The 24433-nt window shown below is 42.5% G+C and overlaps 1 protein-coding gene across 9 annotated transcripts in view; it reads left to right on the forward strand.

Annotated features, from left to right (window-relative positions):
• LOC115160706 (protein TANC1) overlaps positions 1 to 24433 on the forward strand; it is a 286753-nt gene that overhangs the window by 231139 nt on the left and 31181 nt on the right. For all 9 annotated transcript variants that reach the window (XM_029710993.1, XM_029710992.1, XM_029710995.1 and 6 more), the window contains 6 exons: positions 626 to 1233; positions 7497 to 7605; positions 8243 to 8365; positions 14755 to 14991; positions 15976 to 16161; positions 19910 to 19988. In XM_029710993.1, the coding sequence (XP_029566853.1) occupies positions 626 to 1233; positions 7497 to 7605; positions 8243 to 8365; positions 14755 to 14991; positions 15976 to 16161; positions 19910 to 19988 (1342 nt within the window). The remainder of the gene's footprint in view (positions 1 to 625; positions 1234 to 7496; positions 7606 to 8242; positions 8366 to 14754; positions 14992 to 15975; positions 16162 to 19909; positions 19989 to 24433) is intronic.

Below are 24433 nucleotides of genomic sequence, written 5' to 3' on the forward strand. Positions count from 1 at the left end.
CTTTCTGAGAAGGTGTTATCTCTGGGCTGCATTACTTCTCTATCCTCTCCAGAAAGGCAGGAGGATTGCAGCGGGATTAAGGTGGATTGATTTCTCCCACCCTGAGGAGTGAGATTGAAGTGTAGGTTGTGTCCCACTAAAAGTCTCCCCAATGGCCCCATCTCCTGCTCTCTCCAGCTCTATCATCTCCCAGCTCCCAAAGCCTTTGTTTGCAAACACATCGGCGAGTGACTGCGGCAGGCCGATAGCTTAGTGCTCAGTGTCAGTTCCAGCTAGCCCCCTGTGCTTACTGACCTTGGGCTGATAAGAAAAGCTGGAGGAACCACACATGATATAGCCTTTATGGAGAGTGGAAGATTGTCCATTAAGCTCTTCATTTTGCAGTGGTTTCTGTGGTGTGGAAACCATTTTGGAATAGGAATTTGGAATTCTGGGCATACACTTACTTGTAAATTATATAGTTGATTTATTGTTTAACCCACTTTCTCATTTACATAGACATATTTTTTGTGTGGGTGATGGTACTGGAGAACATATATTTATAATATAATAACGATATAATGTAACAATATAATATTAAAGTGCAGTAGCAAATCTAATGACAATATCCTTGTGTCTTCCATAGGAAGTCACCAGCCTCCTCCCCTTCTCCAAGATCTCCCTGGACGATTTCCCAGAGAACAAGGAAATCAACACGGACCTCAATGCCTACATCCAGTACCGCATCAACGGCAGCAAAGACATCATGAACAACATCTCCCTCAATGGCAAGGCCGACCCCATCATTGTGGGCAAGGTGAGCAGCCACCTGATCGCCCGCAGCCAGGGCTCCTATCTGTACCTCAAACTGACCCTGGACCTGTTCGAGAGGGGTCACCTGGTGATCAAGAGCGCTAGTTACAAGGTAGTGCCCGTGTCGCTGGCCGAGCTCTACCTGCTGCAGTGCAACATGAAGTTCATGACTCAGTCGGCGTTCGAGCGCTCGCTGCCCATCCTGAATGTAGCGCTGGCGTCTCTCCACCCGATGATGGACGAGCAGCTGTTCCAGGCCATCAACGCAGGTGCCGTGCGCGGCGAGCTGCCCTGGGACGACTTCCAGCAGCACATGGAGACGTTGTCCTGTTTCCTCATCAAGCGGCGGGACAAGACGCGCATGTTCTGCCACCCATCCTTCAGAGAGTGGTTGGTGTGGAGGGCAGACGGAGAGAGCACCAACTTTCTCTGTGACCCCAGGTGAGCTAGGCTAACTCAAATCTACCCTGGTTAGTTAGGTGAACTTAAACCCAATTAGTCAGATAGATGAACTCAAGCCCAATCAGTGAGTTAGGGAGCCCAGCAAAATAGCCTCAATTAGCCTTACTACCGTAGCTAGCTAGCTGGCTAACTTTGCTTGCTACTGTTGCTAGCTAGCTTCTATGCAAAGATTTGATGCAGTCAAGACAGGCACTACCATATGGTATGATAGATAACCAACCTATGGCAGCAACACGTTTGTCTAACTAGCGCAAGTTGGTTTGCCTACTTTCTCTCCCTCCTGCCACACACATAGACTGCCACACACACTGGTCGCTGCTCCACTCCCACCCCTCCCCCACATTCTGCTGAAACAAGCAGAGTGCAGCACACCAGCTCTCTCCCGATTCGCGCAAGGAAGTCTCCATTGAAGTAAAAAAAAAATCATGTTTATTTGAAACGCAACATGTAAAGTGTTGGTCCCATGTTTTATGAGCTGAAATAAAAGATCCCATAACATTTCCATAGGCACAAAAAGCTTATTTCTCTCAAATGCACACATTTCTCCTTTGCCAAGATAATCCATCGACCTGACAGGTGTGGCATATCAAGAAGCTGATTATTACACAGATGTACCTTGTGCTGGGGACAATAAAAGGCCATTCTAAAATGTGCAGTTTTGTCACACAACATAATGCCACAGTTGTCTCGAGTTTTGTGGGAGCGTACAATTGGCATGCTGACTACAGGAATGTCCACCAGAGCTGTTGCCAGATAATGTTAATTTCTCTACCATAAGCTGCCTCCAACGTCGTTTTAGAGAATTTGGCAGTACGTCCAACCGGCTTCACAACCGCAAACAACGTGTAACAACGTCAGCCCAGGACCTCCACATCCGGCTTCTTCACCTGCTGGATTGTCTTGAGACCAGCCACCCAGATAGCTGATGAAACTGTGGATTTGCACAACTGAAGTATTTCTGCACAAATCTCAGGGAAGCTCATCTGCGTGCTCGTCGTCCTCACCAGGGTATTGACCTGACTGTAGTTTGGCGTCGTAAGTTCTTCCATGGCCTGCATACTCACCAGAAATGTCACCCATTGAGCATGTTTGGGATGTTCTGGATCGACTTGTGCGACAGCATGTTCCAGTTCCTGCCAATATCCAGAAACTTTGCACAGCCATTGAAGAGGACTGGGACAACATTCCACAGGCCACAATCAACAGCCTGATCAACTTTATGTGAAGGAGATGTGTCGCACTGCATGAGGCAAATTGTGGTCACACTAGATACTGACTGTTTTTTTGATCCACGCCCCTACCTTTTTTTAAGGTATTTGTGACCAACAGATACAGATCTGTATTCCCAGTCATGGGAAATCCATCGATTAGAGCCTCGTGAATTTATTTCAATTGACTGATTTCCTTATATGAACTGTAACTCAGTTGCATTTATATTTTTGTTCAGTGTGTTTCAACTATTCAGATATCAACCCAAAAAAATCATGATATTATTTGAGTAGTGAAATCATTTCAAATGCCCACCCTGGAACCCCCTACAAACGTGCCTAGCATATTCTGTCAAGGGGTTAACACTGACAGTAGAGCTTTTAATCAGCAATACATTCAAAGCCAGTAGGAGATTTCTCTTTTCAGTCATTCAGTTGTGTTGAATTGAAATTGCAGCCTCTCTACCATGAGTGAAATGTGTGGTTTCCTAGAAGAGATGGCTCACTTTGGCATCTTCTAGCACTCAGAAGGAGGAGAAATAATTACAGTACCTTGTTTAGAGCTGCATATTCTGATCTTCAGACGCTTTTAAAAATGTAAACACCGAGGGAGACAGTGTACCATTTTGTTTAAGGAGCAAACAAGCACAAGACAGTATTGAATGGTTGTTTATGCAGTAAAGAGGGAGGAAATTACCATCAATAAGAAGTTGTGCGTGACTCATCTCTGCCTGGGAAACCTCTGATGTCTGATGTCTGTTTCTTCACTTGAAGAGGAAATCGAACATTCAAGACAGCGTCGCCGCGTTCCCTTTTAAGTTATATCAATCCACTCCTTTTCACTCAATCACAGACATGTTATTGCTCCCTAGTTTGTATACCGCCATTGATCGATACACATGGGGCAGGATACTTATGTAATCCGCGAGGAGGGAGAAGACGGCGCTTCGCTGCAGAAGAAATTATGGATTTTTTTCTGAAACAGAAGCTGACAAGTCATATTTCTTCCTGTTGCTGTTAAGATGTGCTTTGCTGGGTGAGGGGATGGATGGACAGCCAGGAGAAGTAGCCTAGTGGATGTCTGAATCCCAAATGGCACCCTATTCCCTATATAGTGCACTACTTTCGACCAAACCCTTTTGGGCCCTTGTCAAAAATGGTGGACTAAATAGGGAATAGGATGCCATTTGGGACAGTGCTGATGTTGTTTGGCAGAAACACAGGGGTTGTCAGCATACATCCTGGGTCCCGGCCCTGTCACATTATCTTACATGGGGTCGACTGATGAAATGTAGGGCTCCTTCAGTGCTCTGCGTGTAGGGAAATTGATTTAGCTCAAGTCGGATGAGGGAGGTTGTTTACATTTACATTTACATTACATTTACGTCATTTAGCAGACGCTCTTATACTGGCAAGGATGTTTCCATAAACTCTATTCAGTGTAATAGAAGAACCATCTGTATGGAGTTCAGACATCACTGGCAACTGATGTCGACATTTGAATTTCAACACTCATTTGAGTTGGAACTGAATTTGCTCTTAGACATGGTTTTCTCTCAGCGAACATACTCTTGAGCTTAGTAGCAAATGTATACTATACAGTAGTTAGCATTACTACTGTCAAGAGTGTACTACTATCTTGTTGCTATCATTTATAACAACAAGAACTAGGGATTCACGATATGTCGGGGAACATATCGGAATCGGACGATATTAGCTAAAAATGCCAACATCGGTGTCTAGTTCAACGCCGATGTGAGTAACCGATGACGTAATGATGCCACATAAAATTTTGCGCTACACCTGCAACACAGCATTCCTAGCCTAGCCCACAATGTCTGCTGTGTGGATCCAGCAATCAACAAGTCATTTGAAAGAGTAAGAACATTTCAGCAAGATAACTCAAAGGCGAAATCCATTAACGCCAAGATAATGGAATTCATTGCCCTTGACAATCAACCGTTCTCTGTCGTGGGTGATGTTGGCTTTCACGACTGGTTGAGCACCGGTACACACTAACGTTACCAAGTGCGCTATTGTTCAGATGTTGCCCTACCGGAGTTACACAGTAATAGCGTCACTGCTATTAGCTTCAGGACATGCTATGGAACGCCGTTTGGGTCTTTGCGTGTCCAAAAAGATACACGTCAAATAACACTATTTGACAATAACACTATTTGACGCATTAAATAAGATTTCAATTTGACACGTCAAATACAACCGTTCTATTGTAGAATGTTATGTGTTCTGAATTTGCATGTGCAAGCCAAGCGCCACCACTACTATCAGTAGCACTGTCAAAGCTGTACAAAAGTCTGCAAACAAGCAAACACCGGTCACGAACGATGTGTTTACAATACCGGGTTGGTAATAAAGCATTATTTGTTCGACCGCAACTTCTGGGGTAGTTAGCTAGCTTTAGCTTGGTACCTAACTAGCACCAATACAACCAATATAGCACCAATACAACCAATCTGAAAACAGTGACCAGTAGAAACTGCTGTCATTTTCACTATTCTTAGCAATGATTTAGGAATCCTTGTGAGTAAGTATTAGCTAGGTAGCCACTTGTTGTTTACCTATTGAAATTGAACTTCAGTTCATGAAAATAAATAGCTAGCCAGCTACTCAACCCTGTTGCCCAAAGCTAACGTTATAAGCAGCCAGCTAGCTTCATCTGTCTTGTGAGGCTCGACCTGACCGGGTAATGTGTTGTGAAACTAGCCACAAGAAGAATTAGGCACAATAGTGGAATTTGCGGTTTGCCTTCAAAATAAAAGTACCTCTTTGGAAGTGATGCAGAAGGTTACAATTGGTGGAATCATGCCATATTTAGACGAGATAATGTTAAACAAGGTTGGAAGGTGAAGCAATGAAATGGGGTATCAATCTACTCGGTGGCACCCACAGAACACAACTGTGAAGAGTTTACACAAATATTAGCATTGTAGCTCTTATTGCGGGACTGTGACTGTGTGAAATCACCTCCCCAGTCAGCCTATTGTGTGTATTGACATTCATATTGCATTGTACAGCTTTACCTAAGGATTGGGGATCAATAAAATGGGGTATCAGTCTACTCAATACCCAATATATTTTTTCCCAACACCCTCCTCAGAGTTATCAGACTCCAAAACATCCACGCAGTATTGTTTTTCCTCGAGAATAGTGTTCGATACACATAGGTTGACAATACATGTGGCCAATTCACAGTCCCGCAATAAGAGCTACAATGCTAATGTTCTCTGGATGTCACTGAGTAGACTGATACCCCATGTCATTGATCCACAATCCATAGGTAAGACTCTACAGTGAAGTAAGTATGCCCCCAATGCAATTCTAAGTATAATACATCCAGTGTGATTTCAACACATTTTTGTCAAATTAACAAATTATTGTCTTTTGTTGATTTTATATAACAACATTTCAACCTCGTTTAGCATGATCTATTCAAATATGGCATAATTCTACAATTTGCATTAATTTGCGTCACTGTCAATGACATACTTTTATTTTGAAGGCTAACCGCAAGTCCACATAGATGGTTCCGACCACCATTAATAAAATAAGAACTGTCTTATAAATTACGGTTATTTTAGATGATGACACCTAGCTATATAGTTTCACTGTAATAGAATGCTTAAAAAGCTGCTAAAATTGTAAATATCGGTTATCGGTATAATTCATTTTTTTAATTGCAAGGAAAATATCGGATATCGGTATCGGGCAAAAATGTCATATCGGTGCATCACTAACAAGAACTTATGTGGTCCCTAAAGCATCAACACAGTATGAAGTGTTATTGTAGATTTAAAGAGAAATCTTTGAAAACAAAGACATGATTTGGTAGCAAAGATTGGTGATCGAAGACATGGGCTAATGCCAATCAGGAGGGGGACAAGTACAAACTTGGGTGTTTACTGTATATTGTAAGGGAATATGTATGCATCCTATCTTAAATATTATCAAGGAATTTACTATGTGTTCCACTTCATCATAGATTAATTTTGGCAGGAATCTCAATCTGCAAAAAAGTCAATGTTTCCTGCGGTGTTGCTGCCATGTGGAACGGGCTAATGTGTCTTTAGACTGATTTTTTTAGACTGTGATTAGACTCGGATTCTTCATACCCTCATTAGTGACTACCATAGTGCACACTAATCATACTAGGGACAAATCCCAAATGGCACCCTATTCCCTATATAGGGGTCAAAAGTAGTGCACTATATAGTGAATAAGGTGCCATTTGGGACGCACTATGATTGTCCTTACTTTCTCTCTGTTCTGACTCACCTCTGCATACCTCCTCCAAGCTGCAGTCACTGACCTCTATACACCCCCTCTCAGACCCCTCCAACACAATCTGTCAAAACAAAAGCAAGCGAAGACCTGGCACGACGACTGACACACAGAACTAGAAGAAAAGCTTGTTATTTCCCCATTTAAAAGAGAAAGCACACCTTAACGGAAAAAGTTCAAACTGAAACGTCAGTCATGCGTGGTCTTTTAATGAAGTTCTCTGGTAATTAACACCAGAGAGCAGAGCTTCAGTGAGAAGAGGAAGGTGGTTACGTTCAACACAAGGGCTGCATTTTCTAGCCTACACCACTTGTCCTCCTCTCCTCGCGGGCCAGACCAGGCATGGCCTAGACAGGGTCTAGACACTAGCGTTTAACAGTGTTTAATCAGACCGGCCAACAGAGAGGCTGACGTGGAGTAATGGATAGAATAATGCACCATGATTACAACAAACTCTCCAATCTCTCAAGATAAGAAAATTACAAATCTCAATTCTGTCTCCGACTGCCTGGGGAAATTAAACAAGCTTTAGTTGGAATGAAAAAATAGCAGCCGTCACTCCCCATCAGCCAAGTTTGAAAGTGGATGATGAACAATGTGTCACTCACATCGATACATTGTAAGACCATCCTACCATGGCATAACTACGGCACCTGTAGGCCCTAGACATTGTTTTTCGAACACTTTGCACACTTTTAGTTGTTGATGGGAAATGTCTTGGTGTTTCCTCTACAGGAGTGGACACGCACTCATGGCCTTCATGCTGTCGCGACAAGAGGGGAAACTGAACCGGCAGCAGACCATGGAGCTGGGCCACCATATCCTTAAAGCACACATCTTCAAGGTACAAGAGACTAGCCAGGACCAGATTACCGAACGGGCATGCAGGGCACATCCCGGGGCCCCTTTAAAGCTATATTTGAGCTATAAAACAGCCCCATAAAAATATCTACCTCATGGCAAAAAGTATAGAATTTTCTAGTAGAAAATGTGTAGAATAGCATTATAAAACTGCACATTTTTCTCTCTGCACTTTTGCAAAATGTGTTGAAATGCAGTAAAAATAATAATAATATACAATATAATGCCCCAGGGCCTCAAGGTAGTCCGGCCTTGAGACTAGCTAGTTCTGGGCCAGAATTCACAAAGCGTCTCAGTGGCAGTGCTGATTTATGATCAGTTTTGCCTTTTATATCACAGTTTTGCCTTTTATATCACTCCTACTCTGAGACTCTAGATGCAAATGGCCCCTGAAGCCTATAGTGTATATCCCACCCTTACTCGGATTACATTCCTTTTGTGAATTTTAGAGTGCGTATGTTTATTAATGAATCAAGATACATGTACATACGGACAGTATCATCAGAGGATAAGCCCTCTGGGTGTGAGAGAAGGCTCTGGGAGGGAATCTACTGTATGTATCATTGGTTTATTGACCTAGTGTGTGTGCATGGTTTCAGTGTCTCTGTCTCTGTCCTCAGGGTCTGAGTAAGAAGACAGGTGTGTCTTCCAGCGTGCTGCAGGCCCTCTGGATCAGCTGCAGCGCTGACGGCCTCTCTGCAGCCCTGGCCTCTCTGAGGAACCTCTACACCCCCAACGTCAAGGTGAGACCTCCACCCTAGACATCCAGACCCTCATCTGGAGCACTGCTATGACATACTGACATAGGATATGCTATTTATTTATTTCTTCAGGGTATTTGTATTGATAGATACAGTGAAAAAAGTGATTGAGATGGGGAGAGGGACATAGAATGGAAAATGGCGCTGTCAGGGGTTGAACCCATGCCTCCAGGGGCAATGTGTAGTCTGCAAGCAGTAGCACTACCACTAGACCAGCCAAACCCAACTGGGGGACCGTGGTCTGGGTCCGGACCCAGAGAAGAGTCAATCCGGACCGGACAACATCGCATTTTGTTTTATAAAAGTCAAAACATTATTTTTTATAGTTGACAGCTTTAAAAAATCAACCCGGCGCAGCAGCCTCTTTAACTCAGCAATCTCTCTTTCTCGCTCTCTCTGTCGATGCAACGCCCACCTGAAAAGTAGCAATATTAAGCGCCATTATGACACCAGGCATAGTCATTTCGATCAGAAGTATCCCCTGAATGCGGAGGTGAGAACAAACAAGATGAACCAACTAAAATCATAATTTGAGAGGTCCGCCAAAGTCCTTGCCAATTCCCAGACAGCCCAACAACATGCAATGGAGTGTTCACTGAGGAAAGCTTGGGTTTTGGGAAAACACAAAACACAACAAAAGATGAGCTCAGGGAAAAGATCAAACGGATCCTACGTTTGAAAGAGGACCACCCTGACCTGATATCATATCACTGCATCATCCTTCAATCTGTCCTGTGTGCCAGTCTGGGGAAATAGTATTCTGAGGTCATGACAACGATGACGAAACTGATCAACTTTTTGAGAGCAACATCATCCCTACACACTGCTTGTTACGAGGCATTCTGACAGAGGCCAATGCCAGTTTTGCTAACTTACTACTGCACAACAATATCAGATGACTCAGCAAAGGCAGGGTTTTGGAATGCTTTTGGGCCATTCGGGAGGAAATCAAAGCTTTGTTATCAGAGCAAAAGAGTGACAAGGCAATTCACTTTTTTGAGTTTTTGGAAGATGAGGAGAAGATGGAAACAGTTGCATTTTTGACAGACATTACATCACACCTTAATCAACTGAATGTTAAGCTGCAGGGATGGCACAACACAGTGTGTGATATGATAACAGCAGTCCGGGCTTTCCAGAAGAAATTGGAGCTTTTCAAGAATGATCTCTAGGTAGAACTTGTCCACTTCCCCAATCTTCTGGTGCAAATGCAGGGAGACAAAGATGTTCCCAAACCATGTTGATTTCATCCAGAAGCTGATGGAAAACTTCAAGGCTCGCTTTGATGACGTCACTGTTGGAAGAGAACTGCTGCTGCTCATTCAGAACCCCTTCTTGGTCATAAGTGTGACAAAGTTGTCAGAAGAAGCAAAACAGATCTTCAGATGGGTAGATGTTGCCTCACTGCTAATGGAGTTGATTGAGCTGCAAGAAAATGTGTCTTTGAAGGAGCAGACTGGTGACTGTGACCCTGTTACTTTCTGGGGAAAGATGGTGCCTGCAGCTGATGTCCCTGTTCTCAAGAAGCTGGCACCATACATCCTGACCATGTTTGGCTCCGCATACAGCTGTGAATCAGCTTTCTCCACAATGAACTTTATTAAAAACAAATACTGCACCAGGCTCACCAATGAACAACAGCACCAGTGTCTCAAGAGTTGCTTTCACACCATTTGTGCCAAATTTCAAAGCATTGGCAGGAGACAGAAAGTGTAATTTCTCTCATTGATGCAAGCCCAGAGTGACTTCTACATGAATATTGCATGGCCCACAGAGACATTCTGTGCATTCAGATTATTATTTTTGTTAAACTCTCCTTTCTTCTCCAGAAACATGTACTTTATTTTATTAGAATTCATGTTCACAGTGCACTTTATGCATAGACAGTTATGCCACCACTTCTGTTCTTCTGCAAAATAAGTTGTAATTCATTGAAGTTCTTAGTCTCATTTTCTGTATTTAATGTACATTTTATATAACAACATGTTTCCTAAGTCGTAGACGACTATGTTTGTTACTGCGGCTGTACCACAGCGCCGATAAAGGACGATATCCATCCAGACCTTTGCCACCTAGGAAATTTGTGTCACTGAACCTTCTCAAATAGTAGTTGAGTACCAACCCCCAGCACTGACATATAGACTGGTCCAAAATGATTGATGAGCAATAATGACTGTATAAAATAAATAATTAAAATACTGAGCTGTATTGTATATTGTTATTGTAATACATGCTAACCTCCCCTGTTATTGGTAATGGTGAGAGGTTCGCATGCCTTGGGGGTATGATCTTTGATCCTCTGTAACTTTCTCATTTCTCATTATTCAGGATTATCCGTAATCATGGTTGCATCCACATTAATATAGAAGTGTTTAGAAGCCTATTCTATTCTTATTTATAATAACTGACTCCAAAATGACAATACATTATTTACCATTCATTTCTATTGGGCACAAAACAAACTGCAAAAATGTAGAGTCACAAGCTTGATGTAATCATTGTGTGCTAGGTATATTGGACCAAATACTAAACTTTTCACGACTTAATTTATAAGAATCTTTTTATACTGTCATTATTGCTGTGTGTCAATAATTTCGGACCCCACTATATGTTCTTGAACTCATGCATGTTGCCTGAACACACTGGTCATTGGTCTCCCTGAATTTTTTCCTATTACATTTTTCCACCAGCGATTTGTATTAGCACAGTAGTATTATTGTAATCTACTCTCCTCACCTCGAATGTCCTCCCTGAGTGCTTGTTAATTCCACTGATGGCTCCCAGTGTGTGTTATGATAAGCATTGTGATGTTTCCTGGAAACACTCACTCACGGTGATGAGTGTGGGCTCGCCACTGATGAACAGCTCATTGGAAATCTCACCAAGATGCTCACTGGCTCCAATAGATTGATGCAGGTTGCACTCTCTTCCATTAGTTTGATCCATCTGCTATCTGTGATGCTGCTCTCAGCGGGGGAAAAGGAGGCTGTGCCATTCTAAGTAATTACAGAGCCCTTTTTAATTTAATAAACAAGAAGGCACATAATGACAGAGTGGGCAAAATCATTTTTTATGTTAAATTATGCCTGGCTGTGTGTCTGTCTACGTGCCCTGCTCTGTCTATTATGGCAGAAGATAGGAGGACTATTTTCTAAGGCGTTTAAGGCAATTATCAGTGGGGAATGATGTATTGTAGCTTTAAGCAAAAACAACTATATATTTTTCTTTGCCATTAGCAGTATGCTTAGGGTGTGGTTCTATTAACGCTTAGTGTTGTTTTGTTAACGCTTAGAATGTTGTTTTGTTAATGCTTAAACATTATCATCTCCGTTTTTTTGAGTGTAACATCTCTCATGAAGACAGTCACAGACAGAGTTGTTCCTTGTCCTCCAATGCCCCCTAAGAATCATTGGTGCTAATTTATTTTGTTGTGGTTCCGCCGGTAAATAAAATAAATTCAATTTCCTCTTCTTTTAACACTCACTGGGTTTGACGTCTCGTCTGATTAAACATAAATTATTATATTCCTTATCAAGGAGAAGAAGAATATGCTCTGATTATCGCAACACTAGATAATTTCCACTGTGTACTCTTGCGTTGAATGCCTTTCTAAATTACTATATGTGCAATCAAATTTAGTTTAGAGCAATCTGAGAACTGTGGTAAGGTCATGTTTAAAGCTAGGAAAAAAATATATATATATTATAAAAAATTGTTTTGCTATTTGGCTGAATTCAATGCTCGATTTTCTTTTTTCCAAAATATTTTTAAAGGTTAGATAGTGAGAGAGATGACAGTATGGGAAGATGGAGAAAGGATGTGTCAAAGAGCAGTAGGCCAGATTTGAACCTATGTGTCACGTCCTGACCAGTGAAAAGGGTCATTTGCCATAGTAGAATGGTCAGGGCGTGGCAGGGGGGTTTTTGGTTCTAGGGGATTTTGTTCTAGTTTTCTATTTCTATGTTTCGTTTTTATGTTTGGCCGAGTATGGTTTCCATTCAGAGGCAGGTGTCTTTCATTGTCTCTGATTGGAAGCCATACTTAGGCAGCCTGTTTTCCTTTGGGTTTCGTGGGTGGTTATTTTCCGTTTAGTTATTTTACCTGACGGAACTGTTTTGTCGTTTGGTTATTTTGTTTAAGTGTTCTCTTAAAATAAATGAAGATGAGCACTATACACGCTGCGCCTTGGTCTGTTCAAAACGACGATTGTGACACTATGACGACAAAATACACATGTGCTTGAGGATAGTGGTGTGCCGGTCAGCTGTTTGTTCACCCGCTCCCGTCCGTAATTGCTAACCCATCCGCAACCACCCAACTATATGTGATAAAATGAAAATCTGAGGCCCGCGCCCGACTCTAACCCGCTAATATAGAAAATACCTGTAGGCTACACTCTTAGAAAAAAGTGTTCCAAAAGGGTTCTTTGGCTGACCCCATAAGAGAACCTTTTTTGGTTTCAGGTAGAACTCTTGGGTTCCATGTAGAACTCTCTGTGGGTAGGGTTCTACCTTGAACCAAAAGAGGTTCTTGAAAGGGTTCTACAATGGGTACAATCAAAAACCCTTTTTGGTTCTAGATAGCACCTTTTTTTCTAAGAGTGTACAGTCAGAGACGGGGGAACGATTTTTTGACAGGGGGTGCAGTTTTTTTTGCCAGATTTAGATATGTTTCTGCTTATAATTTCTAACATTTTGATAGGCTATTTGTTAGTCAACTTTTCTATAATTAGATACATGCAGCTTCTCTTCTGTCATTATATGTTGCCCTAGAAGACTAAATAAACCCTTGCTTACCAGAATAATGTCATAAATTGATAGAATGAGTGCTTCAATCTAGTTGACATCGGGACATTTTTCTCTGTGGTCTCTGCTTCTTTCACAGAGCAAAGACATTTAGGTATCGAGAAGAAAATGCAATAACATTTATTTTTTATTTTTTTTGCAAAAATCTGTTTGACCGGTTGCAAGGAAATAGAAAGCTGTGATAACGACCCAACATGTTTCTGATAAGATTTCTTCCGAAAAAGTAAGAGCGCCTGCTAAATGACTAAAATGTAAACATTTCAGTTCTGCTTGGATGCATATTTTATGTGGGTGAAATACTATCAGCTTTTATAATGCTGATAAACATAGCACTTCTACAGATGGTATCTAACTGTGCATTTGCATTCTCTCAAGATGCTGAAAGAAAGAAATCATATTTCTCTGTCCATATGTACATTTGGTATATCACTCTACTGCAATAAGTTCTTTATTCTGCAGGAGTTAATATGAAGGCTATATGAGAGGTTATAGAACTACAGTCAGTGTCCAGATTTCAGTTTCCATTTAACCCATCTGAACAGTAGGCTACAGTTCCCTTGACGTGCCAAAGGCCTATTTGAAGTCCCCGTCTTGTGACTGTCGAATATGTATATTGCCACACAATCATCACACATAACACTGCTATAATCCTCTTTTACCACTTCACCAAATCTTTCCCAAACATTGCTTTTCTGGCCCTCCCTTCTCTTTATTTTCAAATCTCCATTTCACAGCTTTTTGCTTGTTGAATTGAATTAAACTCGGACATTGTCCTTTTTGCCTCCGTGAATTGACGTTAACTTTTTCTGCCCGTTCCCAAAAGCATTTGGCGATTGGAATGTAGGCTACAGTTAGGCCCTAAAGCTTATTAGGCTTACGCTCGAATGCCAGATGGCCTAAAATAATGAAAGAAAACCTCAATGTAGCCTATAGATATAAAATGCACAAGTCTAGGTCCAAAAGGCTCCTTAACAGCTTCTACTCCCAAGCCATAAGACTGCTGAACAATTCATCAAATGGCCACCCGGAGTATTTGCATTGACACCCCCCCCGCCCCATTTTGTTTTTACACTGCTCCTACTCGCTGTTTATTATCTATGCATAGTCACTTTTCCCCTACCTTATTTATTTTTTATTTTATTTAGTAAATATTTTCTTAACTCTATTTTCTTAAAACTGCATTGTTGGTTAAGGGCTTGTAAGTAAGCATTTCACGGTAAGGTTGTGTGCCAAATAAAATTTGATTTGATACATTTATGGATTTTTTAAGGTATTGTTTTCTCTTTCTTCAACCCACCACACTACCCACCCGCCCTTCATCCATACAATATTTCATGACCATAAACTCGCCCGCCGCATAGATACAACCGCGGGGACTGCGAGTTATGAGTCAACCCACGCATCACAACCGAAGGATGCGGCATTACCCCTAGCCCAGCCAGGCCTCTATTTTCTTCTAACAGGTTTAGGGAAGCCAAAAAGTTTAATTCCATGCTCATGTTTTTCTTATTCAATTTCATAAGACAGTTGAATTCCATGTGTATTTAATGTGTGCTGCTCTTGCAGGTGAGTCGTCTGCTGATGCTAGGCGGGGCCAATGTGAACTACAGGACAGAGGTGCTGAACAACGGCCCGGTGCTGTGTGTCCAGTCCCACCTGGGCCACCAGGAGATGGCTGGCTTGCTGCTGGAGTTCGGGGCTACTTTGGACGTGGTGTCCGAGAACGGCATGAGCCCTCTCTGCTTCGCCTCAGCTGCCGGACACCTGGGTTTAGTCAGCCTGCTCTGCAAGAGAGGAGCCAAGGTTGGTGGTACTGCCCTTAGACCCTCAGACAACTACAGGATCAGGGCTAATCATCCCAGCTTTTCCCTTAACACTAGAACCACTGGGCCTCAATGGACCCCCCCTTCAAGCTAATGAACAGTCATTTTGACTGCAACATTCTAACAGTGTATTTAATATATTTCATATATGCTATCGCAAAAATAATCAAATTCAAGTGTTCAATCAATTTTATTTATGGAATGCCTTTGTTACAATTATGAAACAGAATGCATATGTTCTGGACACGGTAACAGCTTATTTTTATAACAACAAAATAAAAATACCGCAACCACAAGACGCACGGTCAAACGATGAAAGTAGCTTAAACATCATTATAAGCACCAAGTGGCCTTTATAAATAGTGAAACTCGACATAAAAGCAATAATGGCGTTATAATGAATAAGTGTCGATATGACAGCAGTAAAAAAATATATATATTGTCAGCTCATGCTTATATTGTGTGCATTTCATTTAGCTGCTATCCCTTGTCCTAACAGTTGACACAATTTTTGTAACTTTCACTTCCTTGACACACTTTGACATAACTTTGTTTGGTTATAGTGCGTAATAGTCTCCGGTTTTCTCTTTATTGTATTCCCGTTGTCTTGTCATTGTTCAACACCGTTGTGGAGTACGTACAATGGCTGTGCAGGTGCCTTATTTTGTGCAGACTGAGGGAGCTCCGTTCTCACTTTGTTCATAGTGCCGACCAGACTTGTTTTCTTTGCAAGAAAATTGTTCGCCAATGACAGTGAAGTTAGGAAATTGTTCATGGTGACATTTCTCCCCTTGCCAACGTAAAGTTCCACAAGCCCCATCACCACATTATCTGACACTTGTTCTTAACTGACTTGCCTTGTTAAATAAAGGTTCAATTTAAAACTATTTAAATAATAAAATATGTCACTGTATTACAGCATATAAAACATGTTCAGATGAACCCTGTTGTTGTTTTGTTGCAGGTTGACCATGTGGATAAGAGCGGTCAGTGTGCTCTGGTCCATGCTGCTCTGAGGGGCCACCCTGACATCATCCAGTACCTCTTGGAGCTGGAGTGGACCCCCGAGGGCCAGCAGCAGAACTGCAGTCTGAAGAACAAGGCCCTCCAGCAGGCTCTGATCGCTGCCTCCAGCATGGGACACACACAGGTCAGACTGTTGAATCACACAGAGACACCGGTTGAATCCCAAATGGCACACGTTGCAACCACCCAGTTTACTGCACAGGGTTTGTAGGTCATGAAAATCCTAGAAAAGTCATGGAATTAGAAAATATTTTTCCAGGCCTGGAAAAGTATGGTTGTGCCGATCTCATCATATTCGTATTCGTACTCATATCTGTTTTATCTCGTAATCGGTAAACCCGGAAGTGTGCTTTAAATGTTGTAAAGCTAATTCCTCAAGTGGGCATTACTGCGCTATCACTCGGAATGCATCACATAGCACATCGTTATGTTCCTTCACTCATACACACACATTGTTAAATGACCCCGACAAGTGAAAATGCACATGATTTACTTACTTAGTCCTTTTCTATTATCAACGAAATAGGCTAATAAATATCCTAATGCATGGCTACTATTGCCTGCATTTATTCCAGACACAGATTTAGATAAAGATAGGCTAATTCGCTTTACCAATATATTTTTTTTAATTTCGAGAAGAGCAAATCTTTTATCTCCCGACACTTATGCCACAACATTTCTACAATGAAAATAAACAATGTACATTTGTCATTTTATTTTCTTATCTTTCGCTCTGTAAACTTTCCTGGGGAGAATAAATAATAATAGCAAGACGCATGGGCTTTGGTCACTACATAACGACAGACGTCGTCAGCAATGGAATAATTATACAGACAGACAAAGTAGGCCTTCTAAACAACACCAAGTAGACAGACAGAAACAACCATATGTCCTTAGCAAACAATGATGACTAGCTACATATTCTGATTCATACAGGATGTTTGGAGAAGTGGAGACTTGTGCCCTGAGACGAGTGACTATGAGTGAGTGAAGCAGCCTGTCTGGGAAAATGAGAGCAGAGAGAGAGTGACTTGGTCTAATCCAATCGTTGCAGCAGGCTCAACCGATACCCCACCCATTTCTTTACAGACAGAACTAGCCAATAGTTGTTCAGAGCACACAGCGCATCACATTGTTTGAGTGAAAGAGAGATGTGCGCTGGCAGCAGAAAATAATACTTTTTTTCCCGATCACGGATAATTTATAAAAATACTTGTCATAATCCTATTCGGAAAATTCTCCATATCCGTTACGATACTCTTTTTGCAGTACTCGGCGCACCCCTATGGAAAAGTTTTGGAAAATATAAAAATCCGAAACGTTTTGGAAAAGTCATGGAAATTAGTTTCATAATTTTGGCTCATGTAAATAATTTAGGCATACTTTTTAAATGTTGTATCAATCACATAAAAATCGACATATCAGTCATCGCGCGTTTCTGTGTGTGTGTGTGAATACTTGCGTATGTGTCCTAAAAACTTGCCACAGGCAAATGGCCGACGTGCAGTTGATGAACGGGACGGGTGCTACATACTTTGGTTGTAGAACGATGGCTCATACCTTGAATATTAGGAGTTGAGAAATACATCTGACACCGTTGGAAAGTTGGCATTCCCCTCTAATCAACATTAGCCATGTTATTCTGACAATGTTAAAGATATATTTATAGAATAACCTAATTGACAAACAACTTCCACAGCGGCAGGAGGTTTTGGTACAAGTAATCAGAGTCCACATTTGTGACCGACTGGCACAAATTGGTCTTATGTAGCAAAATTTGAAATTGTGTTTTTTACATTGGATAAAAGTAGACTCAGAGCTACACAAATAGCATACGCTGCATTTTTGAGGAACAATAGGAAAGTAATCCTGCTTTGAAAGTTGATGAACTTGTAAATTCACTTTTGAGAAAATGTCCTTTGGTACCTAGTGAAGAGATCTTCTTTGGTGGTGTCTCTACAGTATGTATACATGAAAAAGTAAGCATACATTTTATGCATGCTTTTTCATGTATACATACTGTAGAGATACCACCAAATTATTGGTCATGGAAATGTGGTTAAAAGTCAGGGAAAAGTCATGTGTCAAAAAGTGTATGAACCCTGACTGCAATGTACACCCACACGGGTCAGTCCTGTACTGTACACAGGAGAGTTCTCCTACACAGTCCCTCACCTTTACAACTCCACAACACAACCTCACCTCTGTGCTTTGGAAACAAAGATGATTCCACTGAAAACTTCAGCTGAACGCTCTTCTTGTTTTCATTTATGAAATAGGCTGTAGGTCGACCATGCGTACAGTATTGATCCCATAGTATGTCTGCAGCAGTGGAGGCTGCTGAGGGGAGGACAGCTCATAATAATGGCTGAAACGGAGCGAATGGAATGGCTTCAAACCATGTGTTTGATGTATTTGATACCATTCCACCAATTCTGCTACAGTCATTACCACGAACCCGAGCCAGTCCTCCCCAATTAAGGTGCCAACAACCTCCTGTGATTTGCAGTTAGCTGCCCAGGAGAGGAGCATAGTGGGCTGTGGGTTAGGGATGGGCCTTTGAAATGATTTCACTGTTCAAATGATATCATGCTATTTTTTCAGGTATCCGGAGAGTCGAATACATGTGTTTTAAAGAAAACTTTGGGGGGAAACTTCAATGGAGACTTGCTCGCGCATGTTTTAGCAGAATGGTGGGGGATGGGCAAGAGATAAGCAGGGGCCGGTGTGTGACAGTATGGGGTTGGCAAGGAGAGAGAGAAAGTAGCCAAACCATCTCGCGCTAGTTAGACAAAGTTGTTGCTGCCATAGGTTGGTTATCTATCATACGATCTGGTAGTGCCTGTCTTGACTGCATTAAATCGCTGTAAAGAAGCTAGCTAGCTACAGTAGCCAGCGAAGTTAGCCAACAAACTAGCTAAAGTAGCAAGGCTAATTGACTGTATTTTACTGCACTCCCCGTAAATGTCTACAACGACTCCATTAATATGAAACAACAGCCTACCTGTTGGTTGATCATTGTAGCCTACTACTCCTCATTTAGCCAACTTAATGGCATAATTTTGCGTTGATTGGAAATCTGCCACTTCACTTGCTACACATGGAGCCGCTTTGATTGATCGACAGTAACAACAAGCTACAATAACAACAAGTTATACGTGTGAAACATGTATAGGCTACCAGTGCCTTTTTTATGGGGCACACTCATAAAAACTGTCATAAAATGTTTGTTTTATTAAAAAGTTGAATGTTATGGTCTGTCCTTGTAGGCTTCGTAGCAATGTCACATAGATCATGTAATAAACATTTTGACAAAGCCAAAAATAGGTATATTTTGTATACTATCCCAAGTAATCAAAAACGAACGTCTGTTTGAATATTCTAAATACCGTGTCAATCCCTACTGTGGGTTGATTGATGCCAGCTCCTCATTAAAAGGGCTGTGATACTGTTAGCCCTATACACTAGGGCTGTGGGTCGACAGTATTATAGAATGGGCCAGAGTGAGCTATCGACCTCCACCTCCACGGAGGGCCCAGTGAGAGAGGAATGTAAAGGAGAGCACAGACAAAGGGGCTAACTAGCACTACCGACATATGAATACCATTGGGCCTGTACTACACAGCACGGAGAATCTCTACTATAGAGGCTATAGAGACACTAGTACATGCATCAGCACTCTAGTCCAGTGATTAATTTAACATGCGCCAGAGAAGCATAATTTGCTGGGGCAGCTTTTTAATCGACCCACAGAAGTTGATTCGTCGCTCCGGTATTTCTGCGATGTAACCAGCACGGAATAGAACTAACTCATAGCTTTTATATTTGATGCTTGGATTCTGTGTCATTAATCAAAGTTTCTCGTTCGGCAGGTTGTGAGAGGCTTGTTGGGGTTGAATAACGAGCACGCTGTGCAAATTGATGGCCAAGACACTCTGTGGGGAGAAACCGGTACGTTTTCTCTCGATTTTTCTTATTTTCTTTTTCATTTTTTTCTCTCGATTTTTTTCCAATATGTTGTTCCCTTTGTGTTAACACTTACTGTTGAAATTGTGTATGCTTGTCCAATGTTCTATACTTTATCTCCTTCCAGTAACATAACACTTTCTTTTTGCATGATGTAGTTGTTCACATTTAGCCAAATATCTGTTCATTTTTATTTTTACTGCCTGTCTAATTTTCCCTGTCCTCTTCCCTTAAAGGGGCCATCTGTAGTTGCTACATCCATTTTTGGACTTATAAATGAATAAAATGTACTCATTGATTCTTAACTTATGGTGCTACTGTATCACTCTGTTATTGTTATACCTGCGCCGTAGTCTCACTGTTGATGGACCTGGCATGAGTACAATGGCAACCATAAACTGGAACCTAGTCATTGTGTCATTTTAAGTTAGCATTGGTAGCAGAGGATGGCTAATAACTACAATGTGCCACCTCGGTTCGACGAGAAGAGGTCGTATGAAAGTTGGAAAAATGTACTTGGAATCTGGACACGGGTTACTAATCTGGACGAGAAAAAGCAAGCACTTGCGGTGGTATTATCACTCGAGGGAAGAGCGAGAGATACAGCACTGGAAATATCCATTGAGGATTTGAACAAGGATGACGGTATGGGAACTTTGATCAGAGCACTGGATTCTGTCTTAAAGAAGAGAAAGACCGTGCCAACGAGGCATATTCAAACTTTGACCGTTTTACTATAGACATTTCGGTTGCAATGACGGACTACATCATTGATTTGGAACAGAGGTACAATAGGATGTGAAAGTACGACATGGTTCTCCCGGATGCAGTGTTAGCTTTCAAGTTTATTTATTTTTGTTTAACCTTTATTTAACTAGGCAAGTCAGTTAAGAACAAATTCTTATTTACAATGACAGCCTACCACAGCCAAATCCGGATGATGCTGGGCCAATTGTGCGCCGCCCTATGGGACTCCCAAATCAAATCAAACTTTATTTGTCACATGCGCCGAATACAACAAGTGTAGACCTTACCATGAAATGCTTACTTACAAGCCCTTAACCAACAGTGCAGTTCAAGAAGAGTTAAGAAAATATTCACCAAATAGACTAAAGTAAAAAATAATAATAAAAAGTAACAAGAAGAATAACAATAACGAGGCTATATACAGGGGCTATCGGTACCGAGTCAGTGTGCGGGGGTACAGGTTAGGGGTGAAGTGAGTAGATAATAAACAACGAGTAGCAGCAGTGTACAAAAGCGGGGGGGGGGGGGGTCAATGTAAATAGTCCAGTGGCGATTTTATTAATTGTTCAGCAGTCTTATGGCTTGGGGGTATAAGCTGTTGAGGAGCCTTTTGGTCCTAGACTTGGTGCTCCGGTACCGCTTGCCGTGCGATAGCAGAGAAAACAGTCTATAACTTGGGTGACTGGAGTCTATTATATAGGTCCTGGATGGCAGGAAGTTTGGCTCCAGTGATGTACTGGGCCGTACGCACTACACTCTGTAGCGCCTTACAGTCAAATGCCGAGCAGTTGCCATACCAGGTGGTGATGATGAATGTAATGATGGCGCCGGTGGGTAGGGCTGCCGTCTTACCGGCCCTCAACCAATTGTGCTATTTTGTTTGTTTTTCCGCGTTGTTCGTAACTTGTTTTGTACATAATGTTGCTGCTACTGTCTCCTATGACCGAAAAGAGCTTCTAAACATCAGAACTGGGATTGCTCACCTCAAACTGGACTAAGAGTTTTTCTTCAATGAGTCGGATGCCAGGGATATGCTGTTGACACCCGACCAGGCCCCGATCCCCGTGATTCACTGGAGAAGGAAACAGAGGTTCCGAGGCAAAATATCAGGGTGCCTTGTACCAGGTCGACGACTGGCTTATCTGCCCTTGCCCTCTGTTCTGCTATCTAACATTCAATCGCTAGAAAATAAATGGGACGAACTGAAAGCACGTATATATTCTACCAACAGGACATTAAAAACTGTAATATTTTATGCTTCACCGAGTCGTGGATGAACAACGACATTAAGAACATGGCGGGTTATACACTCTATCAGCAAGACAGAACAGCAGCCTCTGGTAAGACACGGGGCAGGGGCATATGCATTTATGTAAACAACAGTTGGTGCACGATATCTAAGGAAGTCTCAAAGTTTTGTTTGCCTGAGGTGGAGTATCTTACGATAAGCTGAAGACCTCACTATTTTCCTGGAGAGTTTTCATCAGTTTTTTTTGTAGCTGTCTATATACCACCACAGAGCGAGGTTGGAACTAAAACCGCACTAAATGAACTGTATTCCGCCATAAGCAAACAGCAAAACGCTCATCCAGAGGCGGCGTTCCTAGTGGCCGGTGACTTTAATGCAGGGAAACTCAAATCAGTTTTACCGAATTTCTATCAACATGTGAAATGTGAAACCAGAGGTAAAATAAAATTCTAGACCACCTCTACTCCACCCCCAGTACAAACCTCTCCCTCACCCTCCATTTGGCATATCTGACCATAACTCTATCCTCCTGATTCCTGCTTACAAGCAAAAATGTAATCAGGAAGCACCAGTGACTCGGTCTATAAAAAAGTGGTCAGATGAAGCAGATGCTAAACTACAGAACTGTTTTGCTAGCACAGACTTGAATATGTTCCTGGATTCTTCCGATGGCATTGAGGAGTACACCACATCAGTCACTGGCTTTATCAATAGGTGCATACCCCAACCAGAAGCCATGGATTACAGGCAACATTCGCACTGAGCTAAAGGGTAGAGCTGCCACTTTCAAGGAGCGGGACTCTAACCCGGAAACTTATAAGAAATCCCGCTATGCCCTCCGAAGAATCATCAAACAGGCAACTCGTCAATACAGGACTAAGATCAAATCATACTACACCGGCTCCGACGCTCGTCGGATGTGGCAGGGCTTACAAACTATTACAGACTACAAAGGGAAGCACAGCCGAGAGCTGCCCAGTGACACGAGCCTACTAGACGAGCTAAATAACTTCTATGCTCGCTTCGAGGCAAGTAACACTGAAACATGCATGAGAGCATCAACTGTGTGATCACGCTCTCCTTAGCCGATGTGAGTAAGACCTTTAAACTGGTCAACACTCACAAGGCCGCAGGGCCAGACAAATTACCAGGATGTGTACTCCGAGCATGCGCTGACCAACTGGCAAGTGTCTTCACTGACATTTTCAACCTCTCCCTGTCTGAGTCTGTAATACCAACATGTTTCAAGCAGACCACCATAGTCCCTGTGCCCAAGAATACTAAAGTAACCTGCCTACATGACTACCGACCCATAGCACTCACGATTGTAGCCATGAAATGCTTTGAAAGGCTGGTTATGGCTCACATCAACACCATTATCCCAGAAACCCTAGACCCACTCCAATTTGTATACCGCACCAACAGATCCACAGATGATGCAATCTCTATTGCACTCCACACTGCCCTTTCCCACCTGGACAAAAGGGCCACCTATGTGAGAATGTTATTCATTGACTACAGCTCAGCGTTCAACACCATAGTGCCCTCAAAACTCATCACTAAGTTAAGGACCCTGGGACTAAACAGCTTCCTCTGCAACTGGATCCTAGAATTCCTGACAGGCCGCCCCCAGGTGGTAAGGGTAGGTAACAATACATCCGCTACGCTGATCCTCAACACAGGGGCCCCTCAGGGGTGCGTGCTCAGTCCCCTCATTTACTCCCTGTTCACTCATGACTGCACAGCCAGGCACAACTCCAACACCATCATCAAGTTTGCTGATGACACAACAGTTGTAGGCCTGATCACCGAAAACGATGAGACAGCCTATAGGGAGGAGGTCAGAGACCTGACCACGTGGTGCAAGGACAACAACCTCTCCCTCAACGTGATCAAGACAAAGGAGATGATTGTGGACTACAGGAAAAAGAGGACCGAGCACACCCCCATTCTCATCGACGGGGCTGTAGTGGAGCAGGTTGAGAGCTTCAAGTTCCTTGGTGTCCACATCAACAACAAACTAACATGGTCCAAGCACACCAAGACAGTCGTGAAGAGGGCACAGCAAAGCCTATTCCCCTCAGGAGACTGAAAGAATTTGGCATGCGTCCTCAGATCCTCAAAAGATTTTACAGCTGCACCATCGAGAGCATCCTGACTGGTTGCATCACTGCCTGGTATGGCAACTGCTCGGCCTCCGACAGCAAGGCACTACAGAGGGTAGTGCGTACAGCCCAGTACATCACCGGGGCCAAGCTTCCTGCCATCCAGGACCTCTATACCAGGCGGTGTCAGAGGAAGGCCCTAAAAATTGTCATAGACTCCAGCCACCCTAGTCATAAACTGTTCTCTCTGCTACCGCCACGGCAAGCAGAGGTCCAAGTCGAGGTCCAAGAGGCTTCTAAACAGCTTCTAGTCCGAAGCCACAAGACTC

This window comes from Salmo trutta, chromosome 24 (genome assembly GCF_901001165.1).
Source record: "Salmo trutta chromosome 24, fSalTru1.1, whole genome shotgun sequence".
NCBI classification, from domain to species: Eukaryota; Metazoa; Chordata; class Actinopteri; order Salmoniformes; family Salmonidae; genus Salmo; species Salmo trutta.